Source organism: Prionailurus viverrinus, chromosome A2, assembly GCF_022837055.1.
Source record: "Prionailurus viverrinus isolate Anna chromosome A2, UM_Priviv_1.0, whole genome shotgun sequence".
NCBI classification, from domain to species: domain Eukaryota; kingdom Metazoa; phylum Chordata; class Mammalia; order Carnivora; family Felidae; genus Prionailurus; species Prionailurus viverrinus.
This window is the reverse complement of record NC_062562.1, coordinates 4,361,466-4,387,353: the sequence shown is the minus strand read 5'-3', so window position 1 is coordinate 4,387,353 and position 25,888 is coordinate 4,361,466. Positions and strand designations below refer to the sequence as shown.

General features: G+C 62.4%; 1 protein-coding gene and 1 long non-coding RNA gene across 7 annotated transcripts; one reads left to right on the top strand and one right to left on the bottom strand.

Moving 5' to 3' along the window:
* The first annotated feature begins 649 nt into the window (after positions 1–649).
* LOC125160135 (uncharacterized) lies at positions 650–25,840 on the top strand. The gene is made up of 4 exons (XR_007150149.1): positions 650–913; positions 23,487–23,670; positions 24,969–25,064; positions 25,707–25,840. It is a non-coding gene; the product is annotated as an uncharacterized LOC125160135 (long non-coding RNA).
* Positions 1,282–21,103, bottom strand: ADAMTS10 (ADAM metallopeptidase with thrombospondin type 1 motif 10). 6 transcript variants are annotated; one of them, XM_047848773.1, is made up of 26 exons: positions 20,901–21,102; positions 18,423–18,504; positions 16,957–17,143; positions 16,450–16,796; positions 15,931–16,087; positions 14,702–14,919; positions 12,988–13,071; positions 12,738–12,883; positions 12,274–12,317; positions 12,014–12,119; positions 11,780–11,926; positions 11,428–11,569; positions 8,705–8,812; positions 8,213–8,358; positions 8,052–8,115; positions 6,909–7,011; positions 6,458–6,591; positions 6,228–6,351; positions 5,199–5,279; positions 4,949–5,112; positions 4,723–4,854; positions 4,505–4,634; positions 3,933–4,137; positions 3,510–3,686; positions 3,270–3,429; positions 1,282–1,992 (listed from the first exon to the last, which is right to left on the bottom strand). In XM_047848773.1, the coding sequence occupies exons 3-26, from the start codon at positions 17,042–17,044 to the stop codon at positions 1,936–1,938; spliced, it is 3,264 nt and encodes a 1,087-aa protein (XP_047704729.1). In that variant the 5' UTR covers positions 17,045–17,143; positions 18,423–18,504; positions 20,901–21,102; the 3' UTR covers positions 1,282–1,935. The 6 variants fall into 6 exon arrangements, with proteins under 6 accessions (XP_047704729.1, XP_047704730.1, XP_047704727.1 ...); XM_047848774.1 differs by having other exon boundaries at positions 4,505–4,630; positions 4,728–4,854; XM_047848771.1 differs by having other exon boundaries at positions 4,728–4,854; positions 20,901–21,100.
* Positions 25,841–25,888: the final 48 nt, after the last annotated feature.

Below are 25,888 nucleotides of genomic sequence, written 5' to 3'. Positions count from 1 at the left end.
TACAGGGGAGGAGGGACGCTGGGCCCCAGGGCGGGGAGAAAGCTCCAGCAGCAGAGGCAGGGCTGTTTGGGGCTCAGCCTGGAGGGAGAGGTCAAGGGTGGCCGCAGCTGGCGGGCCCCAGAAGGCCCCTTCTCCAACTGCGGGGACAGGGGCTGCGGCTGACAGCACGCAGGTCAGCTGGCTGCAGGACTGACTGTTCTTCCAGGGGGGGCATCAGGGACCTTTTGGGAGGCCCCGGCCTCTTTAGAACCACTTCAGAGGTGTGTCCGTTCGGGCACCTCCGAGCAAACTCCCGCTTCCAGGGCCGCCCCTGCCGCTCCTTCCTCCGGAAAGGCCTTGGGGGGCCACGTGTGTCCGTGTCACGAGGAGTGCAGAAGTACCAGGAGCCACGGGCAGCTCTTAGGGTCCCAGACTTTGGATGTCAGCCCTGGATTTAACAACCCATGGGGTGGTGCCAGATTTAACAACCTGCTACTTCAGGGGCGCCGCACTTTCTTATAAAATGGGGGGTGCTGGCTCTCACCCCAGGGCCTGGCACACACAGGGTCCCATCAGGTGTTGGTTCACCTCCTGGTCTCCCCTTGACGTTTAGGACATGGCAGTTCGGAGAGGTCGGCGCCTCCCGGCCAGGAGGAGGAGGAGGTCGAGGCCGAGGCAGGCGACCCTGGGAGCCTGCGCTCCTGGGGGTAACACAGCATCGTGCTTCGAGGCCGGCAAGCCGCAGCGTCCCCTAGTGGCCACCCCTGGGGAGGAGCGAGTTTCTCCCGAAATCGCCCGCACAGTCGGGGGGTGCTGGGTAATCTCAGCGGTGCCTCCAGGCACCTGCGGACAAGCAGGCAGGTGGACCTTCTCCTTGCCGGAGGCTTCAGAGGGGGGTTCTGGAAGGAGGTGACGCTTGGGCCGACGCCGAAGGGTGAGTCGGAGTTAACCGGCTGAAAAGGGAAGGGGAGGGACCACCTGGCGGAGGAAGCAGGTCTAGCAAAGGCCCGGAGATGGGAAGCCGGCGGGAGATTGAGGAACTTCGGGGAGGCCGGGGAGGCCTGGGAGGACGCGTGCGGCTGGGCGGGAGCGAGCCCCGGGCCTGGGGACGTGGTGGCCGGGATGGCAGGTGCCTGACCGGGTAGCTCTGAGCGCCTCCTTGAGAAGCTGTAAAATCACTGGGCTCTGGTCTGTGCTGGTAAAAGGCCCCTTTGGACTGATGGGGGCCACCTGCGAGGGGCCGCGGCCGCATCCATTCGGTGGCGGGGACGGAATGTGAACAGACATATTGACGCTCGGAAGTCTACACAAGACAGAACTTTATTGATTGATGGAGGGCTTCCTGGCGAGGGGTGTGTGGGCCCCAGGGCAGGGCCTGTAGCACCATGATGGGGGCGCCTGGATGTCGGGGTCCCCCTGGGGCAGGCAGGACAGAGGTTGGGGTGGATCTTGCCAGCTCTGCCTCACCCCTGTAGCTGGTCTGGTTAGGGGGAGGGTGTCAGGGAGGCGCTGCTAATCCCCCTCCCCCATGGCAGACATAGACCCCCCCCTCCCCCCAGCTCAGAGCGGAGGGATAGGGCAGTGCTGGGGGCAGGACACCGGCAGACCCCCTCCCCACCCCCACTCTTCACAGTACATATTCCGGTCAAAGGGGGGGCAGTATTGGGGGCTCCCTAGGGGTGGGTGAAAAGGGCGCTAGGGCAAACAGTTGTTCCCTCCTCAAACCCACCCTGGAGGGGGTCTCACTATGAACTGGGAGAGGGGATGAGGAGGGGCCCTGGGGGTGGCCAGCCCCTCTCCACCCCCCAGCCAGGGGCCCTGCAGGGGTTCCCAATAAATAACTTCCGGCTTCGTCTCACCCAGCTCCCGCCCCCTCGGGCTCCTTCAGGCTGGCCAGCTGCAGGCATGGTCCCCTCCAGCCGGCGCCCAGCTGTGGCTCCGGGGCCCGCGCGCCCCCTAGCGGCCCTGGCAGGTTTTGCAGCACATCTGGCGGAAGTAGGCTCTGCTGCAGAACTGAAATTTGAGCACCAGGGGGCAGTAGGCGACCTTGTTCACATCCTTGCACTCTGGAGGGGGCGGGAGAACGGGGTCGGGGTGGGGAGGGGGGAAGGGGGGAAGGGAGGGATCAGATCTCAGCGCCCCTTCCCTGAGGGGCGCGTCCGCAGCCCGCACAGGGCTTCCTGGCTTCCCTGTGCCTCAGTTTCGACCCCTCTCGGAGGGAGCTTATAACTATGAAACTCAAGGCGGGGCTTCTAAATATGTGATGAGGCTTTTGGAAGATTTTGAGAGAGTGCGCCGGGTCTGGGAGTATTCCCTTTCAGTTATCCTTTTGGTCCAACCGGGGCTGCCATCCTTCCACGTTTCCCTTTGTAACAGACTGAGGGTTTTGAACTCCAGAGGAGTCACTTCTTTTCTGGGTGTTTGTGTATTTTGTGTTCAGGGCAATCCGCCGTCTGATCGGGACAATGATGCGGGCTCCCACTTGGGCAGTGATGTTCGGTAGGGCCTGGTACTTAACAAAGGGCTTCGCGTGGCTTGTTTTATTCCATCTCCCTCACGCAGCCCCCCTCACCCCCCCCCCCTCCACCAAGTGAATCTAGTATTGACCCCCCTTGACAGATTAGGCACAGAGGCACAGAGAAGGAAGCCCAATCCAGTTTGGTTCTAGTGCCCGGAGGAAGTGATCTATTGCTCTGTATGGAAAATACTTAGGTAGAAAAAAAAATGGACGTATTTAAAGCAGTGGTTCTCAAGGGAATGCCATTTTGCCCCCCAGAGGACATTTGGCCGAATCTGGAGACATTTCTGGTTGTCACTACAGGGAGTGGGGGAGGGGGGGGGGCGGCGGCGGCGGGTGCAGGAGCGCTATTGGCATCCCGCAGATACAAGTCAGGAACATTGCTGAATATCCTGCAATGCACAGGGCGCCCCCTCGAATTATCTGGCCCCAAACATCAATCGTGCCCGAGGTTGAGAAATTCTGACTTAAAAAAAAATTAAGCAGCTAATGGGACAAGTGGAGATGAACAGGGTGAAGGCCATGGAGGTGGGCTGGGGGAATGGCCCGAGTCTGGGGGCCCAGAAGGATCAGGTGCCTAAAAAGCTAGGCACGCAGTGGCAGTTCGTACATGTTTGCAGGGAGGGGTGGTGCAGGACGGCCTGGAGGGGACAGAGAAAGGCACTTCGGTGGTTGCAGAAGCTCCGGGCCAAAGGTCAGGACGCCTACGCTCTCCTGTGGCTTCCTCCGCACGGGGCCCTCCCGCCGCCCCTCGGCCTCCCGCCCCACATACCTTCGGGGCCGTCCCCGGGGGGCGCGCTGTCGCACTTGGCTTCGCACTGCTGCGTGGCGGGGGGCCGCAGGGCCTCGGCGCACTCGCGTGACGGCTGCCCCGTGTGGCTGGAGCAGCGCACCGCCCTCTGTTGCTGCCCGAGGCCGCACTGTGCGGAGCACTGCGGGGAGTCGCCGCTGAGCCTGGGCAGGCCGGGCCCCCGGGCGGCCCCCGCCCCCGCCCCCCAGGGCGCAGACCTACCTCGCCCCACTCGCCCGCCACCCAGCGAGCTGGGGGGCAGCGGCGCAAGTTGCAGCGCATGGTGGCCGGCGGCTTGGCCGCGGGCGGGCAGTGCCCGGGGGGCAGCGTGGCGCGGTGGTCTGAGCTCTTGCAAAGGACGACGCGGTGGCGGAGGCCTGGCCCGCAGCTGGGGGTGCACTGCAGTTGGAGAGGGGGTTTCGTGCTCACGGGCGCTCCAGTCCGCGCACGCACCGGGGTGGGGAGGATGGTCGTCCGGAGGGAGGCGAGGAGGGGTCCGGCTAACCTCGGGCCAGTCTGGAGGGGGCGCTCTGGGCCCAGCAGGAGGGGCTCGTGACCGCGCAGCGGTGCCTCGGTGGGCACCCCGATGTGGGCCCCCCCGGTCCCTACCCCCCGCTGCGCAGCTAGCGGGAAGGGGCGGCTGACCTCTGACCAGTCCAGGGCCGCCCACTCCGGCGGGCAAGCGGGGCCCTGGCAGGCCTCCAGCACTGGCGGGCGCGGCTGCGGGCACGCGCTGTCGTCCAGCGCCTTCTCCTCGGCGGCCGACACGCGGCGCTGGCACACGACGGAGCGGCTGCGCACGCCCGCATCACAGCTGCGGCTGCAGCGCGACCAGTTCCCCACCACCCAGCTGTGGGGAGGGGGCGGGTCTGAGAGAGCGTGCGGGGCGGGGCTCCCCGAGGGCGGGGTGCCGGCCTATCCCCCTCCTCCCCCATAGCCGGCATCTTAACTGGCACGGGGGGGGGGGGGGCCTGCTGGTTGCAATATTATCCCGCGCTGGGGGGTTCGTCGCCCTGGACCCGCGCTGCGCCTGGGGACGTGCATCACCCCGGCGGACGTGATCACCTGGACCCGGCTAAGGGGCATCAGGGGTCCGACCCCACCCTGGGGAGCACTGCCACCCCCACCCCCCTCCAGTCCTGGGAGCACACGCTCCTCTGCTCTGAGGAGCACTGCCCGCCCCGCTCTTGCCGCCCTGCGCCCTGGCGGGCACTCACTCGGGTGGGCAGGGCTCTGTGTTGCAGGCGCGCTGCCTCTTGGGCAGTTTGCTGTGGGCGCTGCAGTGGTGGGGGGCCACGGCCGAGCTGTCCAGCTGATTGCGGCACTCCACGGCCTGCACCTGGCTGCCTGGGGGTGGGCGAGAGACCCGCTCAGCCCTGCCACGACCAGAAGGTCAGCCCAGGTGACCCGGGCCCGCCCCTGAGCCCACCCCGACCTCACCGCCGGCACACTGGGCGGAGCACTTGGTCCAGGGTGCATAGTGCCAGGAGTAGGGGGGCAGTGCATCCCGGGCGATGGGCGCGTTGAAACGGTAGCGGAGGGCCGCCAGCTCTGTCCGGGCCAGCACCTGAGGCGGGGGAGGGGGCCATCACGTGGAAGCCAAGCTCTAGTCCCCACAGGGAGGCTAAGGTCTTCCTGCACCTGGCTCCCACTGTCGTTACCATGACGATGAGAGACGCATTTATAGGTCCCAGGGCTTCCAGGCTCTGTGTCTGATCTGGCCCCTGTCGCAGCTGAAAGGTGGTCCCAGCCAGGGGCAGGCGGTGCGGCTGGGGGGTCCCGGGCAGCCCCTCCAGCAGCAGGGACTCCTGGTCCGCCTTCAGGGCTAGGGGGACAGCACAGGGGTCAGACCCCCAGCCACGCTGACCCCCTCCTGACCCCCCAGTCTGCGTCCCTCCACCTCCAGCTCACCCAGGTGACTGAGGGAAAGGTTCAGGTCCTGGATGAAGATGTGGACGGAGCCTTTGGGGATCCAGACGACTTCCTCATACCCTGCACGGTGGAGCTGAGAGGTCGCCCACTTGGCCCTTCCCCCACACCTGCCTACCTCCCCCGTTCCTGGCCCCTGATGACAACAGCTAACCACTGCTGCGCTAAGTGCTCACAGGGACCTTCCAGGGCATCCCCGGCTCCGGGCCTGTGAGGCGGATGTGTTGTCACACCCATTTTACAGATGACGAGACTGAGAGGCTCGGAGAAGCTAGGCAACACACTCAGGTTTGACCGCTAGGAACTGGCTGGGCTGGGGTTTGAACCCAGACTTTCCTGCCTCTCTGACCACCACAGTGGCCTGGTCCACCCCCTCCCCCTCAAGCATGCAGCAGGGCTGGCTGTGGGCACAGGGAAGGGGGCACTTTGGAGGTCCCGACCCACACGGCGACACAGCGATTTTAACAGCTGGAGTTAGGTTCGCAGTGGGCCCCACCACCTACGCCCCGGGCCCCTCCCTGTCCCCTGGACCCTACACTTGGGCCTCACTGTGTGTTTGCTTCCAGAAGCCCCTGCTCCCATCCCCCCACCTCCTCCCTGGGGTCTCTCTTCTTCTGCCCAAGGTCGGGAAGCATAGTCAAGTTCACCACAGCCTGCAGATGTCCCTCCCCTAGTTAGCCTTTTCCTCTAGCACGGTGTCCCTCAGCCCCCTGGCTCAGACCATGGAGAGGGGTCAACCCCCCACTGCCCCAGACCCGGCGCCAGGCCCCCAGGGTGGGGGGAGGGGAAAGGTTTAGGTTTAGGTCGCTGACCTTCTCCTTACGTTAACTGCCGAGGCTTAGGCACCAGAGCCCAAGCTGGTCCCCGACCCTGATCTGAGGCATTGCTCTGCCCCCGGGACTTTCTGGGGTCCCCACGGGGCCCCTGGCTGCTGTGACGGGGCTGCTGCTGCCCCCCTGGCCCCCCTGCGTCGCCAAGTGGGGAGAAGGAGAGGGAACGGAGAGCTCTCACCGGCTGCAGGCGAAGCTGGGCTGAAGACCCCCTCAATGGTTTCGCAGGCACTGCCGTCACCACCACAGACCCTGCACTTGTCTTCCCTCAGGTCGGAGCCCAGGACCCGGTCACAGCCCACGTGCTGGGGAGGGGGGTGGGGCGGGGGTGGGAGGGTCAGCGAGCCCCGCCTCCCTGCCTCCACCCCTCCGTTCCCTTGCCCTCTCTCCACCTCTGGGAGTCCCCTCCACCTTGCACTCGCCGCTGACGCAAATGTCCACCGTGTCTGGGCGGCAGGGCGTCCCGTCCACCACGGCTGCCGCCCTCTCGGTGTAGAAGTTGAAGCCTTCGGCCAGGCACGTGAGTGAGCAGGCCTTCACGCCCCCTGGGGGGGCACAGCCCCGTCAGACCCCGAGGGCCTGACCCCCTCGCTCCCTGGGGGAGCTCCACGGGGGACTCCCCGCTTGCTCCCTGGGGGCCGCGAGGCATAGGGCAGACCCCAGAGCCGACAAGGACGGGCAGGTTGGGCAGCGAGTCGGGGTTCCCTGTGTCCAGCTGAGGAACTACTGAGCCACATCCTGGGCTCTGGGGCCCCTTGGGTGAAGGGGGTGCTCTGGGCAGCCCCCTCCCCCCGCGCCCCAATGCTGTATCTACCTGCTGCTGTCCTCCACTGCCCCACGGCCTCCTGAGGTCCTCACTCACCTCCTCGGTATGTCTTCCATGTGTAGAATTTTCCACGGAAGGGGACACTGTCAAATTCAGAGCACTGCATTTCCCTGAAGTCCTGAGAGCCTGGGGGACAGTCCTGGGGGGTGAGAGAGGAGAGACGGAGGGAGGCCAGCTGTGGGGGGGATGCAGTTAGGGCACAGGCTCAAGGCCAGAGGCCTGATGCTCAGAGCAGGGATGGGTTGGAGGGGTGAGGCTGAAGGCAGAGAGGCCGGGGAGGAGGCTGTGGAGGGCCAGGTGAGACTGGTCAGTGGCCTGGGCTAGGCCTGGAGCTGGAGGGATGGGGACGTCTGAGATGGAGCAGGTGACTCATTAGAGCGTGGGGCCAGCTGGGGATGATGGCTGGGTTTCTGATTTCAGACCATGAGGCCTTTCTTGAGACAGCAGGCCTAGAAAGGAGCAAGGGGCACTCTTTATGAGGTGTGCGTGTGTGTGCGCGCGCGCGCGGACTCCCTGGAGACACGAGCCCCTCCAGGTGGAGCTGGGAAGGCCACCCACCCCTCACTCCAAAGCTTTCCCTGACCTCTGAGCCCTCCTCTCCCCCCACCGCCCTGCAGTGAGTCCTGTGCTTACTGGGTCTGTACATAGAAGACTCATTTACAGCCAGGAGGCCCAACCAGCCATGGGGACCCCCCAGCGTTTAACAAAGGGGCAGCAGTGGAGAAAAGGAGACAGAAGGTGTAGCCCGAGAGGCTGGTGGTACAGGGCACGGGTGGTGCGGGCAAGGCAGGAGTTTTGGACCGGGGCAAGCAGAGCACCCCAGTGTGGCCACTGGGCTTGGTGGCAGGGGTGGGTTGGCTTGGGGAATTTGGGCTTTGAAGGGAGGGGGCGAGGCTCGCCATAGCTGGTGGAGGTTGTGGGGGTCAAGCAACTTCAAGGTGGGAGACTCATCTGCTGAGAAATGGAAGGAGCTAGACGCTTGCAGGGCGTGCTGGGCCGGGTGGGCACCCGGGCCCAGGGGCAGGTGTAGGGAGGGCAGGACAGGGCGCGGCTAGCCGCCGCAGGGTCCCGAAGAGGCGGCAGGTGCCCGGCTGAGGCTCGTCCGAAGCGGATTCGTGCCCCTTTTCCAAGCGTAAGAGGGGCCGCGGATACTCGGCCTGGGGTCCTGGGGAAACTCACGTCGGTGTTGCAGGAGCGGTGCCGCCGTCTCTCACCCAGGCAGTACTTGCCCCCGATCGTTGGCCTGGAAGGGGGAGGGGGACAGAGGAGATACCGGGCGGGGGAAGACAGACGGCGGGGCCCGCCCCAATCTCCCTTTCCGAAAGGTCCTAAGGTCTGACCTGGGGCTGTCGCAATGACGGCTGGAGGAGGACACGCCGCCGCCGCACGTCCGGCTGCAGTCGCCCCACGGGGTCCACGGGCCCCAAGCCCCGTCCACGCCCTCCGGCCGCGACCCGAAGGGGACGCACACTCTCTTGTAGCACCACTGAGGAGAGGAGGGGGAGGCGGAGGGGGTGAGTCCGGCTCCCGGGATCCCGGCGCTCCTTCCTGCCCCGCCCCTCCCCCCCAGCCGGGGGTCTCAGCACCCCTGGGAGGGGACGGAAGGGGGAGGGTGGAAGTCTGAGGACCCCGACGCAGGCAGCGCAGGGGCGTCGCCTCCGCAGACGGCCACCGTCAGGAGGTGAAACTAGCTTGGGACCCAAGCGGCGGGAGACGGGGCGGGGCCTGCGGGCAGTGGGCGGGGCCCGAGCGAAGGAAAACTGGCACCGCGGCGCGGCGGGCGTGGCTCGGGGCAGGGGGCGGGGCCGGCGGGCGGCCTCGGCCGCGCTCACCCCCTTGTCGATGGTGTGCGTCTGGCACAGCGTGCCCTCGGCGGCTGGAATGCTGTTGGTGATGCATCGGTTGCTCTTGCTCAGACACCACAGCTCGCTGCAGACCTCCTGCGGGCCAAGGCGCCCGCTCAGGCTCGCCCCCCGCCCTCCTCCCTCTGGCAGCCCGCCCGCCAGGCGGCGACCCGCTCTCTGCCGCCTAGCAGTGCGGCCCCGGCGCTCCTTTGCGGGGTCTCAAGGAGCCTTCTTGAATCCTCCTGTGGGGCATGGCCTGAGACCGCCTCTCTGCCTCGTGGGCCGCACTTATCCAACGTCCGTGTGTGCCATCAACTCCCTTACGCATTATCACCCCTGTTTCACTGAGAAAACCAAGGCTCAGACAGGTAAAGTCACTTGCTAGGGATCACACAGCCCCTGAGGGGCAGCCTGGGTTCTAACCCAGACCTTTGATGGACGGGTCTGTGATCCATTCACCCTGGTGCCTCCTGAGTTTCCAGAAGGAAACTTGGGTCCTGCTGATGAAGCAGCCCCTGGGAAAACAGCCATTCTGAAAACTCAGGCCTGGGAGACGGCTCAGGTCAAAGGCCTCGTTTCTGAGTTTTTCCAGCTGGTGGTCCTCCTCGTTGACCCCACCCACACCGGGGAAGCTCCCAAAGCTTTTAATCTGTGGGAGGCCGGCGGGGGGGGGGGGGCGGGCAGGGCAGGGGGAAAGGACAGGCTGGATCTGGGTGGGACGTTCCTTTACCTCCCTCACTGAAAAATCTGCCCACCTTCTTGTCTGAGTCCTGCTGGGGCTGGGCCAGTCCCAGGAAGTCACTCTGACCCTTTAGGTTAATATCCTTGGACAAACCCCAACGGGTTCAAGTGTGGCCAAATCTCTGACCCTCTAGCCTATGTCCTGCCCCACCTCCCAGGGTCTTCCCTCCCAACACCCAAGAAGTGGAGATCCTTTGGTCTCCTTTTTACTAATTATGGGTCATTTCCTCTCTGAACCGAATGCTTTTAAGTTTTGAAGGTTTGGGATTGGACCAATCACTGGCTACAGCAGGGTCCCTTGTCTGGGTCAGCCTCTGAGAGACACCTGCACACATATGAGAAGTTCAGAAGGGTTTTCTCAAATCTGCTCCCTCAAACGTCCTCCAGAGTCCCTGCCTTCTGCCCCTTCAGGGCACACATCTCAGCTAAAAACTCAGCCTGGATTTCTGGCTTCACTTGGCTTGTGTCCTCCTGGCCATTTGTAAAAAAAGATCACATGCCCCAGGGCCCCTCGGGACACCTCTTAAAGAGAGCAGGCTGTTCCAGTCCTGCCTTTCCTCCTGTCCACAAGGAGGCGCTGTGGTGCACATGCATAGGGGTTGGGGGGCACTCTGGGACACGGCGGCTCCGCCCCCGACTTGCAGCACATGCCCCTCTTTGGGCCTCAGTTTCCTCATCTACAACAGAGGCCTTGCCTACCTAAAAGGGAGAGGCATGTGGCAGGGTAGATATGAAAGGGATTGCATAAATTCCCTGATGTTGTGTAACAAGGACCACAGCTATCTCTAGACTAGGCTCGAGGCCCAGCCCTTTACATGTTAGCCAAGTTACATGTAGTCAATACTTTCCCCCTTTGCCAGGGGCGCCGGGAAGATGATCCTTGGAAAAATAAAAGGAAGAATCAATTCAACATACAGGCAGCACCCATCCACGCTCTATATTCTGGCACCTCCTCCCCTCCCCTACCTCCTTGTGACATTTGGAGTCACAGAGAGACCTGGATTCGAATCCTGGCTCTGACGTGTTCTCGAACTGTGACTTTGGGCAAGGCACCCTCCCTACTCCTCAGTCCCTTCATCTGTCACGTGGGATCATCAAGAGTTTCAATGAGATGATAGTATCACACGCTTAGCACATAGCGAGTGCTCAGTAAGCGGCAGGCATTGTCATCATTGTTAGGACACCTGGGATAGGCAGATGCCCTAGGGTAGCTTCCAGATTCTTTAGAAATTCATTAAGGGTGCTGTCCTTAACAGCCAAGTTGGGGGTGGGGGTGGGCAAGAGTCACTTTACCAGCTGCCTGTTCTTGTGTTGAGTGAACATGGCCTTAGCTTGGCCATGTCAACTCTCACCTCTGGAGTCTTGAGGAAGCCAGCAGGCCTCCAGTTTCTTGGGGGCAGCTGGGAGCGGGACCCCCAGCTTGCTCGTCCATGACAGGATGGGGCTCTGGAAGTCGATCTAAACCTCACAAAGAGTGAGGGGGTTGGTCAGGAGGCTCAGGCTCGTCCAGCCAAGGGTTGGGGCCAGGCGATCGTGTGAACCAGTTGCTGGGGGGGGATGTGGGGAGTGCAGACAGGGTGGTGTCCTTGGAAGGCTCTGTCTGGTTCTTTGCCAAGTGGGGAAGATGGTCCATCCCCAGGGAACTATTTCCACCCAGTTTGGATGTCTGGTTAAAAATGGCCCAGTGAGGGGGCTTGGGGTGTTAGTTCTGCTAAAGCCACAGGTGGCCTGATATGCTGGACAGAAGGTAATGCCCAGGCTCTCCCTGGCCCCGCACCCCCCAAATCAGGGGGTCTGGAGGACCAGGAGATCCCATTCTCCACCCCAGTCATTGCTGGAGAGCATGTGACCTTCGCACACCCGTGCACCTCTTCTCCCCCAGCCCCCGAGGGGGCTCACCCCCTTCCCGGCTCTCCCACCCCCTGCGGCCCCTCCCCTCCCAGGAAGGAAAGCAGGAAGGCTCTCTCTACCCCGTATTTACACTGACGCGATTTGACTCCATGTTGGAAGCGGCACTGTTCATCCGCGTCGTAGGCCTGGCCGGGTGCTACGGTCGGGTACACGAAGTCCTGTCTGGGGGGCCGGTTGTTCAGGCACAGCCCCAGGCCTGAGCTGTGGTGAGAGGAAAGCAGCTGTCACGTTAGGGGGCTGCAGCCGAAGAGCTCAGGGAACCCACCCAGCTGGGGGCGCGGTCCTGGAGAGCAGCCCTGCAGGGAACGCCCCCCCCCCCCCCCCCCCGTCCCCCCCAGGCACTCTGGTTTCCAGACCCTTCCCCCGCCCCCGCGAGCCTGAGTATGGACAGGCGGGCGGGCACGTCCTCACTCCAGAAAGCTGGTGATGTAGTCGCGGCTGCAGGACGACCACACGAAAGGGTTGGTCTTCATGGTGATGTGGGCGGCCATGAGCTTTGCTGGGTCCTGGCCACGGGCCCCGCAGCTGTTCCCCACGCCGTCGTGGTTCATGCCAAACCTGGGGAGAGCAGGGTCGGCTCTGCGGGCGCCCCGGGAGCCCGCCCCACAGTCCCCGTGCTCCCCCTGCCGCGTCCCCCGGCCTCACGTGTGTCCGATCTCGTGGGCGATGGTGAAGGCCGTGGCCAGGCCAATGTCCTCGTTGATACTGCAGCTCCTCTCCCGCTCACACATCCCGCCCACGGGTGCCAGGCCTGAGCAACGGGCACGCGGGGCGGGGCTGGGCTCAGGCTGCGGTGACGGCCCGGCCACCCTGCCGGCTGCCCTCTCCCCCCTCCCCACACCGGGGCCGGGGTCAGCCGGTCCCCTGCCTTCACGGGCGCCTGCCAGCCCAGGGGGCGTAAGTACCTAGCGTACCGCACGGTTTGTTCTTGTAGATGCAGATGTCGTGGCTGTGGAGGGAGAGCGGGGCGGTGAGGGGCTGGGCTGCCTCCCTGAGCCCTGCTGGTGCCACCATGACCATCTGGGGCGGCTCACTTCTGCCTGCCTCTCGCCCCGAGCCTCGTGCTCTGCCCCCAGCCAACCTCGGGGATGCCGGGGGTGCGCGAGCGACTGGCTGACCGCAGGAATGAGACGGCGAGTGAATGGGTGCACCTGTGCCCACCTGGCCCACTGGCCCTGCGCCTCCCCCCCCCCCCCCTGCTCTCAGGCTCCCAGCAGCCCCTCCCCGCCCCTGGCGCCCCACTGGAGTGGCCGAAGCTTCCCAGCCTCTCCCGTCTCCCGGCAGGCGTGCCCCCTGCTTGGACCTGGACGGTCCCTGGGACCGCTTGCTCCCCCGGCCCACGTCCTGGAGCCCTCCCCGCCCCCCTCACCGCGTGATGAGCACCGCTGTGTCATGGTTGGCCACACCGTTCTCCGGAATGGCGTTGCCATGGCCGCTGCGGTTCACGATGGATTTCTGCCACTTACAGAAGCTGTCCAGGGACTTCCCGGCGTGGTGGGTGATCTCCAGGGTGGGCTGCGGGCAGACAGAGTGAGGTGCATGGGCGCCAGCTGCGCTGGGGGGGGGGCAGGCAGCGCTGGTGTGCAGGGGTGGGGGTGGGGGGTGCGGGGCCCGCGCACCTGGTCCTCCGTGAGCAGGATGAGGCGTGTCACCAGGATATTAACGATGTTTCCCAGACTCGAGTCCTGGAAAAGTTTGGCAACCTGACCTCCAAGAAACAAGAGAGACCGAGTCTTAAGAGGGGCTCAGAGCAGAAGACAAAAGGCAAGACAGTGACGGTAGCTGTCTTTTGTCACTGTGTGCCGGGCGTCAGGCTAAGCCTCCCGGGTACGTCTTCGCACGGGTAGGAACTGTGTTCCTTCCCGTTTCACAGAGGGGCAAACTGACACGCAGAGAGCTGGCAGGTGCCCCAGGTGGGATTCGGGCCTGGGTAAGCCTGCCTACACAGCATGGGTGCTTATCAGTACATTTCTTCCCGACCCACCCCCATTCAGCTCATCCCTGCCCACCCCGCAGCAGCCCTGCACATCTGGCCATATTTCCACCGCCGTCTAAAGGTACCAATCTGAGCATCACCACAAGCAGGGGGCAAGAAGCGTTGGAGACAGTGGCCGGGGAGGGGGAGGGAGTGCCCAGGGGTGAGTGGGCCACACAGCGCAGTGATCTTGGGGCCTGGGGCATGCCTGTCCCACGTGGAAACCTCCAGAAACCCTAGCAGGTTTTAGGTAACTTTGACAGCCCAAGGGGGGGGGGGCGCGGCAGGGCGAGGGCAAAACGTGGCAGCATCACACACGGTGTCGGGTCAACACGCTGGGCCCTCTGTCTGTCTGCTGAACCTTCTCTCCTCCCTTTTTGCTTCAGGGAAACAACAGTGCCACGTGTCAGGCTCTTACCGCGTGCCAAATGCTCCGTCTGGCTTCTCTCCCCACCCCCACCCCCCGCCCCCGCCTCTTACCCTCTGCGGTAGATGCCATTATAACAGTATTTTACAAAGGCGGAAACGGAGGCTCAGGGAGATCCGGGGGCCCGACCGAGATCTGGCATGGGCAGCGGGTATATCTGAGTGTGGGTCAGTGAGGTGACCTGTATGGAGTTACAGGCAGGTGCTTATAGGAGAGTTCCGCACGCGTACAGGTGCGGGCCCGTGTGCGTGTGTGCTGCTAACCTCGACAGGTATGGGCAAGCCGTGTCCTTATTTTATTTTACTTTTGAGAGAGAGGGTGCAAGTGGGTGAGGGGCAGAGAGAGAGAGAGAGACAGAAGAGGGGGAGAGCGAGAAGCGGGGCTCGTGTTTTACCCAAAGCGCGGCTTGAGCTCACCCTATGCGGGACTCAGACTCACAAACTGTGAGACCGTGACGTGAGCCGGTCAGATGCTTAACCGACTGAGCCACCCAGGCGCCCTGTGTCCTCATTTTGTATAGGAGACACTTATACAGCACCTACCGCGTGCCAAGCGCTGTTCTAAATACGTTTATCGATTCACTGCGAGCACCTTAGCCTCATGAAGTAGGTACTATCACCAGCCCCATTTTACAGATGGGTAAACCAAGGCACAGAAGTAACTTGTCCAAGCTAAAAAGGAGCGGAGTTGAGATTTCGGCCCCGGCCCGCAGGCTTTCGAGTCCACGCTCCCGGCCGCAGAGCTCGGCTGTTTCCCCCCATTCCTTGCCACACTTGCGTAAGCCTCCTTTCCCACTCTGCCCCCCTCCATTCCGGTTCCCTGGCCTCAGGTCGGGGCTAGTGGGTGGAATGGCGAGACCCCTTTTCCTGCTCCCCCCGGGGGCTGGCTCCAGGTCTCGGGGCCCCACGCCCAGGGAGGGGGAGGCACTTACAATGTTCATGATGGCCAGCACGTACTGTTCCACGTCTCGGCGCCCGTGGTAGGCCACCATCATCTTGTCAGCCACCACCAGGGTCTCCACGTAGCGCTCTCGGCTGACCGAGCGCTTCAGGCCTGGCTGGCCACGCTCTGTTTCATTCCCCAGGGGCCTGGCAGGTGGCGGCTTCAGGGTGCGCAGCCACCATGGCCGCCCCTTCCACGGTTTCTCGTCTGGATGGACAACTTCTGGTCAATCCGCTGCCTGCCCTTACTGTCCACCCACCTGTCTGATGGCTCATCCGCCCAACAGGCCGCCAGACCCCTCATTCTTCGGCTACTGGGTGTTCTGGTTGCACAAGGTCTGGTTCTACAAGGAAGGGGCTGCCCCACTGCCCAACTGGCTGGTCGAACAGCTGTCCCATAACAGCCAGCACGACCGTATGACTTCCTGACAATTCTGTTGCCCAAACGTGTGTGTGTGTGTGTGTGTGTGTGTGTGTAGCCGCCTGCCTCAGCAGCAGAACTGTGTGCTTGCAGGACTTTGTGACCTTCCAACCGTGCCACGTTCTCAGCATCACACAGCCCAACTGCCCCATGGTCTTACTGCCCAACCGGATCCAGTGCAACCGTCTCACGGGCCGCCCGGCTGTGAAACCACCCGCTTTTCTGTTTGTACAACTGACTGAGGTTGTACGTCTGCCACAGGGTCCTACTCCCAGACTGTCAGATGGTGTACCTCGTTTAATGTCCCCGGGCTCTGCCTTTGTCCCCACGGCAACCTGTTTTTCTAGCTGTACAATTGCCCTGGTTGATATCTGTCTCATCCAGTTTTCTTACCTTCCCATTCCCTGACCCTCTGATCTAGAACTGCCCTCCTGAAAGTCTGGCTGTACATCGGACCTTCTGAACGGTGTTTTTGCTGTGCAATGGCTCAAGTATCTGCAACTACCCGGCCGCTAAACTGTCTGATTGCACAGGAATCCTGGAGGTGGAGGGTTTTACACCTGAGCACCTGTCTGGCTGTCCAGCTGCCTGTGTCACTACTCACTGCTGGACCATCAGACTATGGCAGTGATAGATGGGCTGTTTCACCGACCTACTGTCCTGCGGTCTGGCTGTCTGCCGTTTCTCCCCGTATGTAGCTATCTGCTGACCTTCTGCAGGGAGAGACACTCCTGCCTACCTCTGCCTTAAGGCAAAGATGTGCAGCCCCTCTGCCCATCCCCAGAAAGACAGGTGTACCTCTCACTCCACAGGCTGTGTCCAGGTGGGGGTGACGCAGAGAGGAGCGCTTGTATACCACATGGGGGCCACTCTCCTCTGGGCCCTGGGTTCCTTTGGGCCCAACTTGCAGGGGCTCGATCAAGTATTCTTCTTCATCTGCCACAATGAGGCCATGCTAGGGGTTCGGGAGTGGGCAGAGGGCTTGGATCAGATTTTGCTCCCAGGACCCATGGGGCCCTATCTCTGTCTTTATGATTTCATTCCTTCTATCTTACTGGGGTTCTGTTGCTTCTCGTTTTTCAGCTTCTTGAGGTGGATGTTCAGTTTATTAATTTTCAGCTTGACCCCCAAGGCTATACATTCTCCTCTAAGTTCGGCTTTGGCTGCGTCCTAAAAAAATAACTAATCCTTTTGATGAGCTCAAAATGCTTTCAAAATATCCACCGTGAGCCCTTCTCTGACCTCTACATAGGAATGTTTTTCTGAACTCCCAAACCTGTGGGCATTTCTCCCTGCTTCCCAGAACCCTCCGCTCACCAGGCCCCCACAGGTGCTGATGGCCACACGGGAGCTGCCGGCCTGGCCCTGCAAGTGGCCGGCGTAGAGGCAGTGGGGCCGGGCAGCCCTCTGCCAGGCCAGGCCCTCCCGTGTCCAGTACTCCACGGAGACGTGCCCTGCTAGAAGGCGGGGGCTGCGGGTCAGGTTCAGCAGGAAGTGGGTGCTGGGTGCAGCCACCTTGTAGAAGAGGCGGGACTCTGCGGCTGGCCCTGTGCCCCGACGCTGCCTCCGGGGGGGCGGGGGCGAGAAGGCCAGCAGTGCCCCATTATGGTCCACTCGAGTGGGGAATGCGATCTCATAGCTCTCCAGACTGGACAGGAACTCATCTGTGGGCGAGGGTCAGAGGCTTGGGGTGAGCCTTGGGAATGACCCGTGTCTTGGCTGCTTGGCTACAGGGCCTTCCCCGCATTGACTGCCATCCCAGCCCCACTGACCCTTCCTCAGCTCCTTTTTCCCTCCCCACTGTCGCCCCTGGACCACCCCTACCTTGAGACCGGAAGGCATGTAGGACTTCGAATGTGAGGCCCAGCCCCAGGGTGAGGACCCAGCGGAGGATATGGCAGGCGGGAGCCATAGAGGCCACGTGTCCACATGTCTCTCTCCAGCCCCGGCTGCCGGCAGCCCCCACAGCACCGCCTCCCCTGTTCACAGCCTGGGCAGCATCACTGGGCTCCTGGGAGGGAGGAGTTGGGTCGGGGGGGCGGGTGCCTGGTCCCACTGCCCAGTGTAGCCAGTGCCAGGGCCCCTCACTCCCAGCCCCAAGGATGCCCAAGGCATCTTCTCATTCAGAAGTCCCCCTGTCCCCACCCTCGTCTTCCTCCCTGTACTATTAGGATTCACAGGGATTTCGACTTTGTGAGCATCTACGAGGTGCCAGCTATTGGCCTGAACGTTTTTGCACCATTTCACTTCATTTCCGCAATAATCCTGAGGATTCCTTCCCTGGGTAAGGACTACGTATGACATGGAGGCTGTCCTTGCCCACCGTGGGGCTCGGTCTCCTGGGAGTGACCGAATGGGGAGAGTTCAGATTGTGACAAGTTCTCTAGGAGAAAGAAGGAGGAGGCTCAGAAGCAGGGGTGTGGAGGATGAGCAGAAACTCATCCGGTGAAGGGACAGGAGAAGGCGCCCCAGACGGAGGAACAGCAGGGGCAAAGGCCCTGAGGCAGGGAGGAGCTGGGTGTGGACCCAGGACCACAATGGCTAGCCCGGCTGGGGTGTCTAGGCAGAGTGCCCGAAGGGGAGGGTGCAAGGAAGGCAGTGGGAGAGGCTGGCGTGGGACTCGCTTGAAGGCTGTGTAGGTCAGTGGGCATTTTCAGCCCAGATTAAAGCGGAGGCCAGTGCTTGGCTCCCCCTACTAATCCTGTCCGACCTCAGCCCTACCAATTAGATCCCCTGCCATGGGTAGCACTTTCCACCCCACCAGCAGGGCTGGGTACTGCTACAGGTGGCCTCTGTTCCTGTGACCTCTCTTCTAACCCTGTATTTCCAGCCTGGCCCCTGGTTCTGCTCCTTCGCCTTTCAGATTCTTCTTTCTGGAAGCTCTAGGCCTGCCCGGCAGGTCTCAGTTTCTCTGGCATCGGCCCCGGGCCAGCTTGCTGCACACAGACACCACCAGGGGCCACTACCCTGTGCCAAACCCTCCTCCCCACTCCCGCCTCCACCCTCCTCCACCCTCCTCCTCCTCCTCTCTTCAGTTTCCCCCTTAATCACACACTGTCTTGTTTTCTTTGCAGCCTGGCCAAGTCTGAGAGTCGGTCCCCAAACAGGGCAGTTCAGCACGCGAGGGAGGGAGCCAGGTTTATCGACAAGATGCAGACTTAGAAGGTGACATTACCCGCTTTTGCTTGTACCCCTCCAGCAATGGGGAGTTCACGCCAAGATACTCTGGGACCCTCCTGCTCCCTTCGGCTGGGCAGGTGATTACCCCTTGTTCGTTCGTTTGTTTTTACCTTTTGGGGGCTTCGGTTGATGGCGTGGTATCAGACACCTGTGCGTGAGCCTCTCTGGGCCTCAGTGCCTCTTCTTCGGTGCCTGGACAGGGAGGGGGCAGTGAGGGGGGGGCGATGGGCTGGGTGGGAAGCTCAGGGGGGGCCGAGAACACTCTGCCCTTCTCCCTGACCCTGGTGAACCTCCCCTGGGAGGATGTGATCATCCTTCAGGTCCTGGTCCCCCACCAAAGCTCCCTCCTCCCCCCTGTCCCTACCTCCTCTAGCTTTCTGTCCCCTAGTCCATCCTGGAGACCCTAACCAGCTCTGATTAAATCCCTTCCTGGGTCGAGTTGCCCTGACCTCCTCCTGTCTTATCCCCCCCACCGCCCCGCCCCCATCATGCCAAGGTGGCAGCGTTTTGATTGCAAGTGAGGCTGGAAGCCCCTTCCCCCAATGCTGTTCCTCTCCTCCTTTCCTGCACCGCCACGCCTGCTGTGGAATCTTCTCCCGCAGCGGCTCTGTGGCTCTGGTCTTGGCTGCAGTGCCTTTGAGTCTCTCCTGCTGCCCATCCCTGAAGTCCTCACCGCTGTCCTCTGGGGCTGGGCCCCTCCTCCCAAAGACCTCACAGCCTCCCTCACGCTTCCGGCTCTGCTGGGGCATGGGGGACGGTGTGGAAGGACCCACGGGTGAGGATGGGGGGTGTGGAGGGGCGGGGTCTGACGGGGAGGGCTCACAGGCGTCTGCCAGGGCAGGGCAGGGCAGGGCAGGGCAGGGCAGGGCAGGGCAGAGCATCCGGGCCAGTGGCCCAGCCCGCAGGGTGGTGTAGGGAGGTGTGACCTGCCCGGGGCACTGGGGGTGTCAGGAACAGGTCAGTGGGTCTGGGGGAGAGAATGACGCGGGTGCCGCAGAGGTTAGGGCGTTCCAGGGCCCGTGCCTGGCTGGGGGCAGCAGCGGGGGATCTACACTGTGATGTGTGCATGACTGTGTGTGTGTGTGTGTGTGTGTGTGTGTGTGTGTGTGTGTGTAACCGTGTAAGTGGACCGTACGTACGTATGTGGCTTGGTGTGCGGTGGTGTGTGTGCCCATGTGACCCCGTGTGTGGCCGTGTGTGTACCCGTGTGCGCGCGCACGCACACGGGCGCGTGCCCAGGCCTGGCCATTCCTCCCAGCCCCTCCTTCCAGAAGGCAGGAGGGAGGCGGCCAGCGCGGGCCGGTGCCAGCGCCGGAGGAGGAAAGGCCGCGCGGAAGCGGCCGGGAGACAGCGGAGGCTCCATCCCATCCCATCCCAGCGATGCGGGATGGACCCGCCGCTCCGCACCCAGAGCTCCGGGGGCCGAGCCGGGCAGACCCGGCCGCTCCGTGGGGGCCAAGGCCGAGGCCGCCCGGGCAGAGGCCTCCTCCGGGCGCTGCACATCTGGCTGGGCGGGAGGCAGACCCTGCCGGGAGAGCAGACAAAGGCCCGCCCGCGGCCTGCGGGAGGAGGGGGCCGGCGCCCCGGCGGGTGCCCCTCACCCAGCCACTAATTAAAGGCCCTGAGCCCGAGGGGCTGGAGGCGCTCGGAGACAGACGGCTGTGGCCTCGGTGACCGACGCAAGGGAAGTGGGAGGTGCCGCTCCCACACCCAGACACAAACACACACACTGGCGAGCGACGCGCACACTCGAGGGTGGCCACACCTGCGCAGCCGGGGACCAACAACCGGACACCGCGGACCCACAAAGGACTCCCGTCCCCACACACAGCGGCGCCCTCTGAACCCGCACCCGGAGGCGAACACACAAGACACGCAGCCACACGCTCCCCGGACCTATGGGCACACTCACGCACACGCTCATTCACACACGCGAGACAGCCCGGAGACGAACGCACACTCGGGCCTACGCACACCTACACGTACACACTCGTTCACGCACTCACGCCAGGCGAGGGACGAACTCACGGAGTCCCACAGAACGACATTCACCCCAAGTGCACTCCCATCCGGGCACTTACACACTTGTTACACTCAGACACACCCGGAGACGGCACGGAGACACGCGCACGCTCACTGGACGTTTACATCCACAGCGGACATGAAACTACGTGCACACAACGGCTTACACACACACCTATGCACACGCACAACACCCCTTACGATGGATCACACGCAGACTCAAACACACCCAGACACTCCGAGGCATTTTCATGCAGACACGCGCATGCACACTCACCGCATTCACACATACGTGGATGCCCACACACACACACACACACACACACACACACACACACACCCGGGCGCCCGCACGACCTCGGGGTCGCACACACTTTGGGACGCCGCACGCCGACACAAGCCCCGAGGCTGGACGGTCCAACCGGCCCGGGCCCGCAGCCGTCCCCGCCCGACGCGGACGCGCAAGGTCACCCCCCCTCCCCCGCCGCCGCGCCCCGGCCCCCTCCCCCCGGGCGCCCGCCGGGGCCCGCGGAGCCCGCTCCCCGCCGCGCCGCCCGCGCCTTTACCTGCGGCCGCCCGCCCGCCCGGGCCTCCGTCCGCCGTCTCCGCCGCCGTCTCGCCGCCCTGCGCAGGAAGGGAGGGAGCGAGCGCGGCGGCGTGGCCGGGGGAGGGGGCGCGGGGAAGGCACTTCCTGAGCCGCCTGCCAGGGTTATAAAAAACCCCCAAACCGCGCGAGGCCAGAACCCCGCCCGCCGCCGCCGCCGCCCGGCCTGGGCCGCGGGCTGGACCCGAGCCAGGGACCCGGGAGCTCGGGCGGCCCCGCCCGGACCGGCCCCGCCTTGGGGGCTGGAGCGGGGGGAGGCCGGGGTGGGAAACGGCGGGCCGGGAGAGGGGCTGCGGTGGGGGCGGGGAGAGTAAGGTGGCAGGTGGGGGAGGGGAGAGAGGCGGGGTGGGGGAGGGGAGGGAGGAAGAATTGGGTAGGGGTAAGGGGAAAAGGAGAGAGAGGAGGAGGGGTGGGGGGAGGTGGGGGATGGAGGAGGAGGCACCGTCGCGTGGGGGGTACGGGGAAGGCATGGGGGAAGGCATGGGGAGCCGAGGGGAGGGGGGAGCCGGGTGGAGGGGTGGGGGAGGGGAGAGCCCACTCCGTCGCCGGCACCGCCAGCATCGACAACAGCTGTTATTTATTGAGGGCTAGTCCTGCTCAAACAAGCATTTATTGGGCACCACCCGTGTGCCAGGCACGGTGCCCGGGGCGGCTGGATAAATGTCAGCCCGCCCCTGCCCTCCCGGAGCTCCCCTCTGGGGGCTTGACCTGCCCTGGGCCTGGCTGGTTCCATTTCACAGAAGAAAAAACTGAGGTCAGAGACGGGGAGGGTGAAAGTTTGATGGGAGCAGGGCCCCAGTGAGTTGCTTTCACCCCGGGTGAGTTCTCCATCGATGTGGAGCTAGCACATGAATGGGGCTGACCTGCACAGTCAGGGCAGGAGTGAAAATGCACACCGAGGCGTGGCCGGTTGCCCCAGAGGCCTTTGGGTGCCTGGCCAGGGGTTAGTGCTGCCAGGGGCGGCAGGGCAGTGACCCCCAACCTCTCAGTTCCAAGGCATTTTCCATGCCTGACCCCAGGGAACTAGGCAGACCCTGGCCTGGCCTGGCCTGGCCTTGCCCTTGGCCCTCTCTGAGTCTTGGTTTCCTGATCCCCACCGGGTGGCTAATGGCAACCTTACAGGCGGCTGGGAGAGGGATTCATTCAACAGCGAACATTTGTTTCTTTTGTCCTGAATTTGGGATGTGAGGTCAGGGCTCGTGCATACAGCAGGTACTCCATAAATACCAGACTCTTCCTGGAGCTCCTATGAGATTGGAGATCTCTGCTGGCTCCACCTCTGCCCCATTCTCACCCCTGGCCAGACCAGAGGGACAGGCCACCCTTGGGTTGGCTACCCACTCCCCCAGCCGAGGAACCAGTCCCAGTTAGCCAGCTTGGGTCTCGGTCTTCAGTCCCCTGCACTACCGGAGGACCCACCTGGAGCCCATCCTGAGCTGCTTTCCATTTCCCCCTTTGTCCATCAGAGACGTGGCCGCCTTGCCCTCCTCACTTTGCTCTGATGCTGCAAAGCTCTCACCTTCAGCCCCACGGGCTGCTGCAGCCACCGAGCCACAGTCCCCAGTCTGGACTGGGTGGCCACTAGACAGCACTGGGAATTTCAGGGCTGCTTTGAGTCAGGAGCTCCCAGGCTCTCCCACTTACTAGCTATAAACCTCTTCTAATGATTCGGTGAAACTGGTTCTTTTGCCTCAGTTCCTCCTCCCTACCAAGCTGCAGCCCCAGATGTCCCTTGGGGTCTCTCCCTCTCCCCTCTGGGTGGGGTCTGGATAGGGCATGTGACTGGGCCCTAAGCCACTCCCACATCCCCCAATGTCCTGGTCTCAAGGATTCATTGGGGGATGGGTTTGCCCCGGTTTTTGCAGGGAATCCTGGGGGACAGACTTTTGAGCACTCATTGAGCACCATGTTGTGCCAGGTGGTGGCCCAGGTACCGGGGACACACGGTCAGGAACAACAACATGGCACCCTCACTGAGGTCACCATCCTGCCTCTTCTGCCTGATAGTGCCGTGGCCACTCCACCTTGTTCTTGAAGTTTCGGCTCAAATGTCGTGTCCCCCCCCCCCCCGCCCTGCTAGTGAGGCCAGCTCCTCCCCCACCCCCACCCCCACCCCCACCCCCCACTTCAAGATTACACCCATGCCTTCTCTCCCCTTCCCTGGTTTAGTTTACTCCAGAGTCACTGCCTGACATTGTGGAATACACATTGTCATTGGTTCTCTCTCCTTGACCAGAATGTCAGCTCTGAGGGAAGAGCATTTTGTCTGTGTGGCCCACAGCAGTGTCCCCAGTGCCTAGAACAGGGTCTGGCACTCAGGCACTGCTCAGGATCAGAATAAACAGGGAGCCAGCCAAAGGCTCCCGGTGCAGGTGGCATGGACATTTGCGGTTTGGATGTTAAGAAGGAGGCTCAGGGGGTTGAAGGCGTCCTAGGAGGGAAACACAGCAAGTGCAAAGGCTGCTAGGGCCAAGCACATTCTCTTTTGACTTAAACCAGCTTGGACTGACTAAAAAAAAAATTTTTTTTTTTTTTTTTCCTGACTTAGAACCTTTAGAATGCAGAGCGCCGTAGTGCGCCGGGAAGGGTGCAGTACTCAGCGCTGCCACAGGAGGGCCTGCCGGAATCCGGACGCTGTGCAGGGGGGACTGGGGACATCGGAAATGAGGCTGTGACACGATGCTGGAGGGCTTGCTTTGAGGCCTGTTTTAAGTTCACATCAGCCCAGTGAGGTAGGCACCGTTATCATCCCCATGTCCCAAATTTGAAAACTGAGGCACAGAAAGGCTGAGTAACTTGCTCAAGGGTTGCTCAGCTCCCGGTGGTAGAACCAGAAAAGAACCACCAAGATAAGCCATTCAGAGGGAAGGCAGGGTGGCCCTGGGATCGTTGCGCTGAGGGTGGGGGGACCCCTTTCCCAGGGGCGGGAGCCCCCATCTCTAGCCCCTCTGCTAGATGTTTTCCCAGCTGTGGAGTTGGTGTCCCCTTAAATATTGAGATGAATCTCACTTCCCCCAGGTCAGGTGAAATTGACATCCCCCCCATCTCTCCCACTTAGGGGGTCAGGGAGGACGCCCTGTGGTGGGGGAAGCCACGTTTAATGGCAGATGGGAGGGATGAGTAGGAGTCAGGCAGTGGGAGAGGTGAGGAAGAGAGTTTCAGGGCACGTCATGGCCATGCCGTATTTCCCTGGGATTCCTTCCGTGTCTGGAGTGAATATTTGCTCAAACTCCGCGAGGCAGGGCAGAGGGGGGAAAGACACTGTGTCTGATCGCTTATGTGTGGAATCTAAAAAAACCAAACTCGGAGAAGCAGACACAAGAATGGTGGTTACCAGGGGCACCTGGGTGGCTTAGTCGGTTGAGCGTCTGACTCTTGATTTCGGCTCAGGTCATGATCTCCTGATTCTGGGGTTCGAGCCCCGCATCAGGCTCTGTGCTCTCTCTCTCTCAAAATAAATAAACTTAAAAAAAAAAAAAAGAATAGTGATTACCAGGGGTTGTGGGGTGGGGGCGACAGGGAGATGTTGGTCAAAGGACACCAAATCCAGTTAGAGAGTCAGTTCTTTGGATCTAACGTTCGGCGTGGTGACTATAGTTAACAATGCGGTATTCTTCAAAGAAATGCTAACCGCCTACGGGTGCTAATGGGACTGTTGGGTATAAGTGCCCCGGATGTGTACATCGTATGCCTTAAATTTACACGGTCTTGTACATCAATTATATTTCAATAAAACTGGGGAGAAAAGGTAAAACAAAAACTCAACCCCCGCCCAGCAAATGCAACGCGGGCCTCCCACCCTCCCTCTCCAGGGCCCTGAGGATTCCTCCCTCCCGCCCCCTTGGCCCCCATTCTAGCACAGGGCACAGAAGGGTCTCCGATTCCCACCCCCCCCCCCCGCCCCCAGCTTTGGGGCCTGCTGTTGAGAACATCACTCTTGATCTCAGAGGGATGGTCTGAGGGCTGGCCTCAGTTTCTCTTTTGCTGCTGGGCCAGACGAGCCTCAGCCGTCCCCCTCTGCCCCTCCCAGAGCACACGGCCAGCGGCTTTCCTCCAGCCCGGCACTTTGTGACATAGACTTCAAATGCGGAGCCTCTCTCGTCCTGCCCCACCCCGACGCGTCCAGGTGAGTGGCTGGCCTCCAGCCTTTTGCTCTTTGAGCCACCATGGCCACCTCAGAGGTCTCGGGGGTGCCTGGCAGAGGATCAGTAAAATCCCCCCTCACCCTCAAGTGAGAAACCCCAGTGGGTTGTGACCTCCTAACATTTTGTCCGTGTGTATGTGACGGGGGTGGTGAGTGAGCAGGGGGCTCTCAGGCTGGGGATGTGGCTTCGGCAAAGCCCAAGTTGGCTTCTTGGGTTCTTCTTCTAGAACAAGCTGTCTCTTAGCATTGGGGATCATCTCCCTTTCCCCGGGGGAAGTCATGCCCAGATGGAACGGCACCCCGCCTTCTCCAGGGCGGCCCAGGTCTGGCAGAGGGGGCCCCAGTGTCAACTGGGAGTCAGGAAGCCGCTGGGGAGAGCCAGGTGGGACGGGGGCACCTAGGATGGGTGGGGTCCAGCTGGAGAGAGAAGCAGATGTGGGGGAAGTCCCAGGGGGTGAGGCTTCTGCTCCAGAGGATGGGCCAAGGGGTGGCATCCAGGGGACACCAAGACCCCAAGGGACACCTGGTCCCTGGGCTTCTGCTGGGCCCCACCAGGGTTGCATCCTCAGCCCTAGGGAGCAGAGAGACGTCTTCTAGAAAGCAAATGTGTTCTCTGGCCCTTAGACCCTGCGAATACTGGGATGCGTCAACGGGACTGTGGATCTGAAGAACAGAATGCTGATGATCCCCAGGAGGGTCTGAAGGTTAACGGGGGACTGGAGAGATGAAGCCAGGAGCCTCCCGCCTCCTGCTGTGTGTCCCTGGCAAGTTGCTTGGCCTCTCTGAGCCTCGTTTCGTGCATCTGT

Excerpts from the sequence above, each read along its gene's own strand:
- ADAMTS10 (XM_047848771.1), bottom strand. The coding sequence starts at position 17,044 with ATGGCTCCCGCCTGCCATATCCTCCGCTGGGTCCTCACCCTGGGGCTG. Across the intron at positions 8,116-8,212 it reads CGTCATTGCGACAGCCCCAG|GCCAACGATCGGGGGCAAGT; the intron begins GTCAGACCTTAG and ends TCCCCCTTCCAG. Across the intron at positions 5,113-5,198 it reads CCTTTCCCTCAGTCACCTGG|CCCTGAAGGCGGACCAGGAG; the intron begins GTGAGCTGGAGG and ends CTGTCCCCCTAG.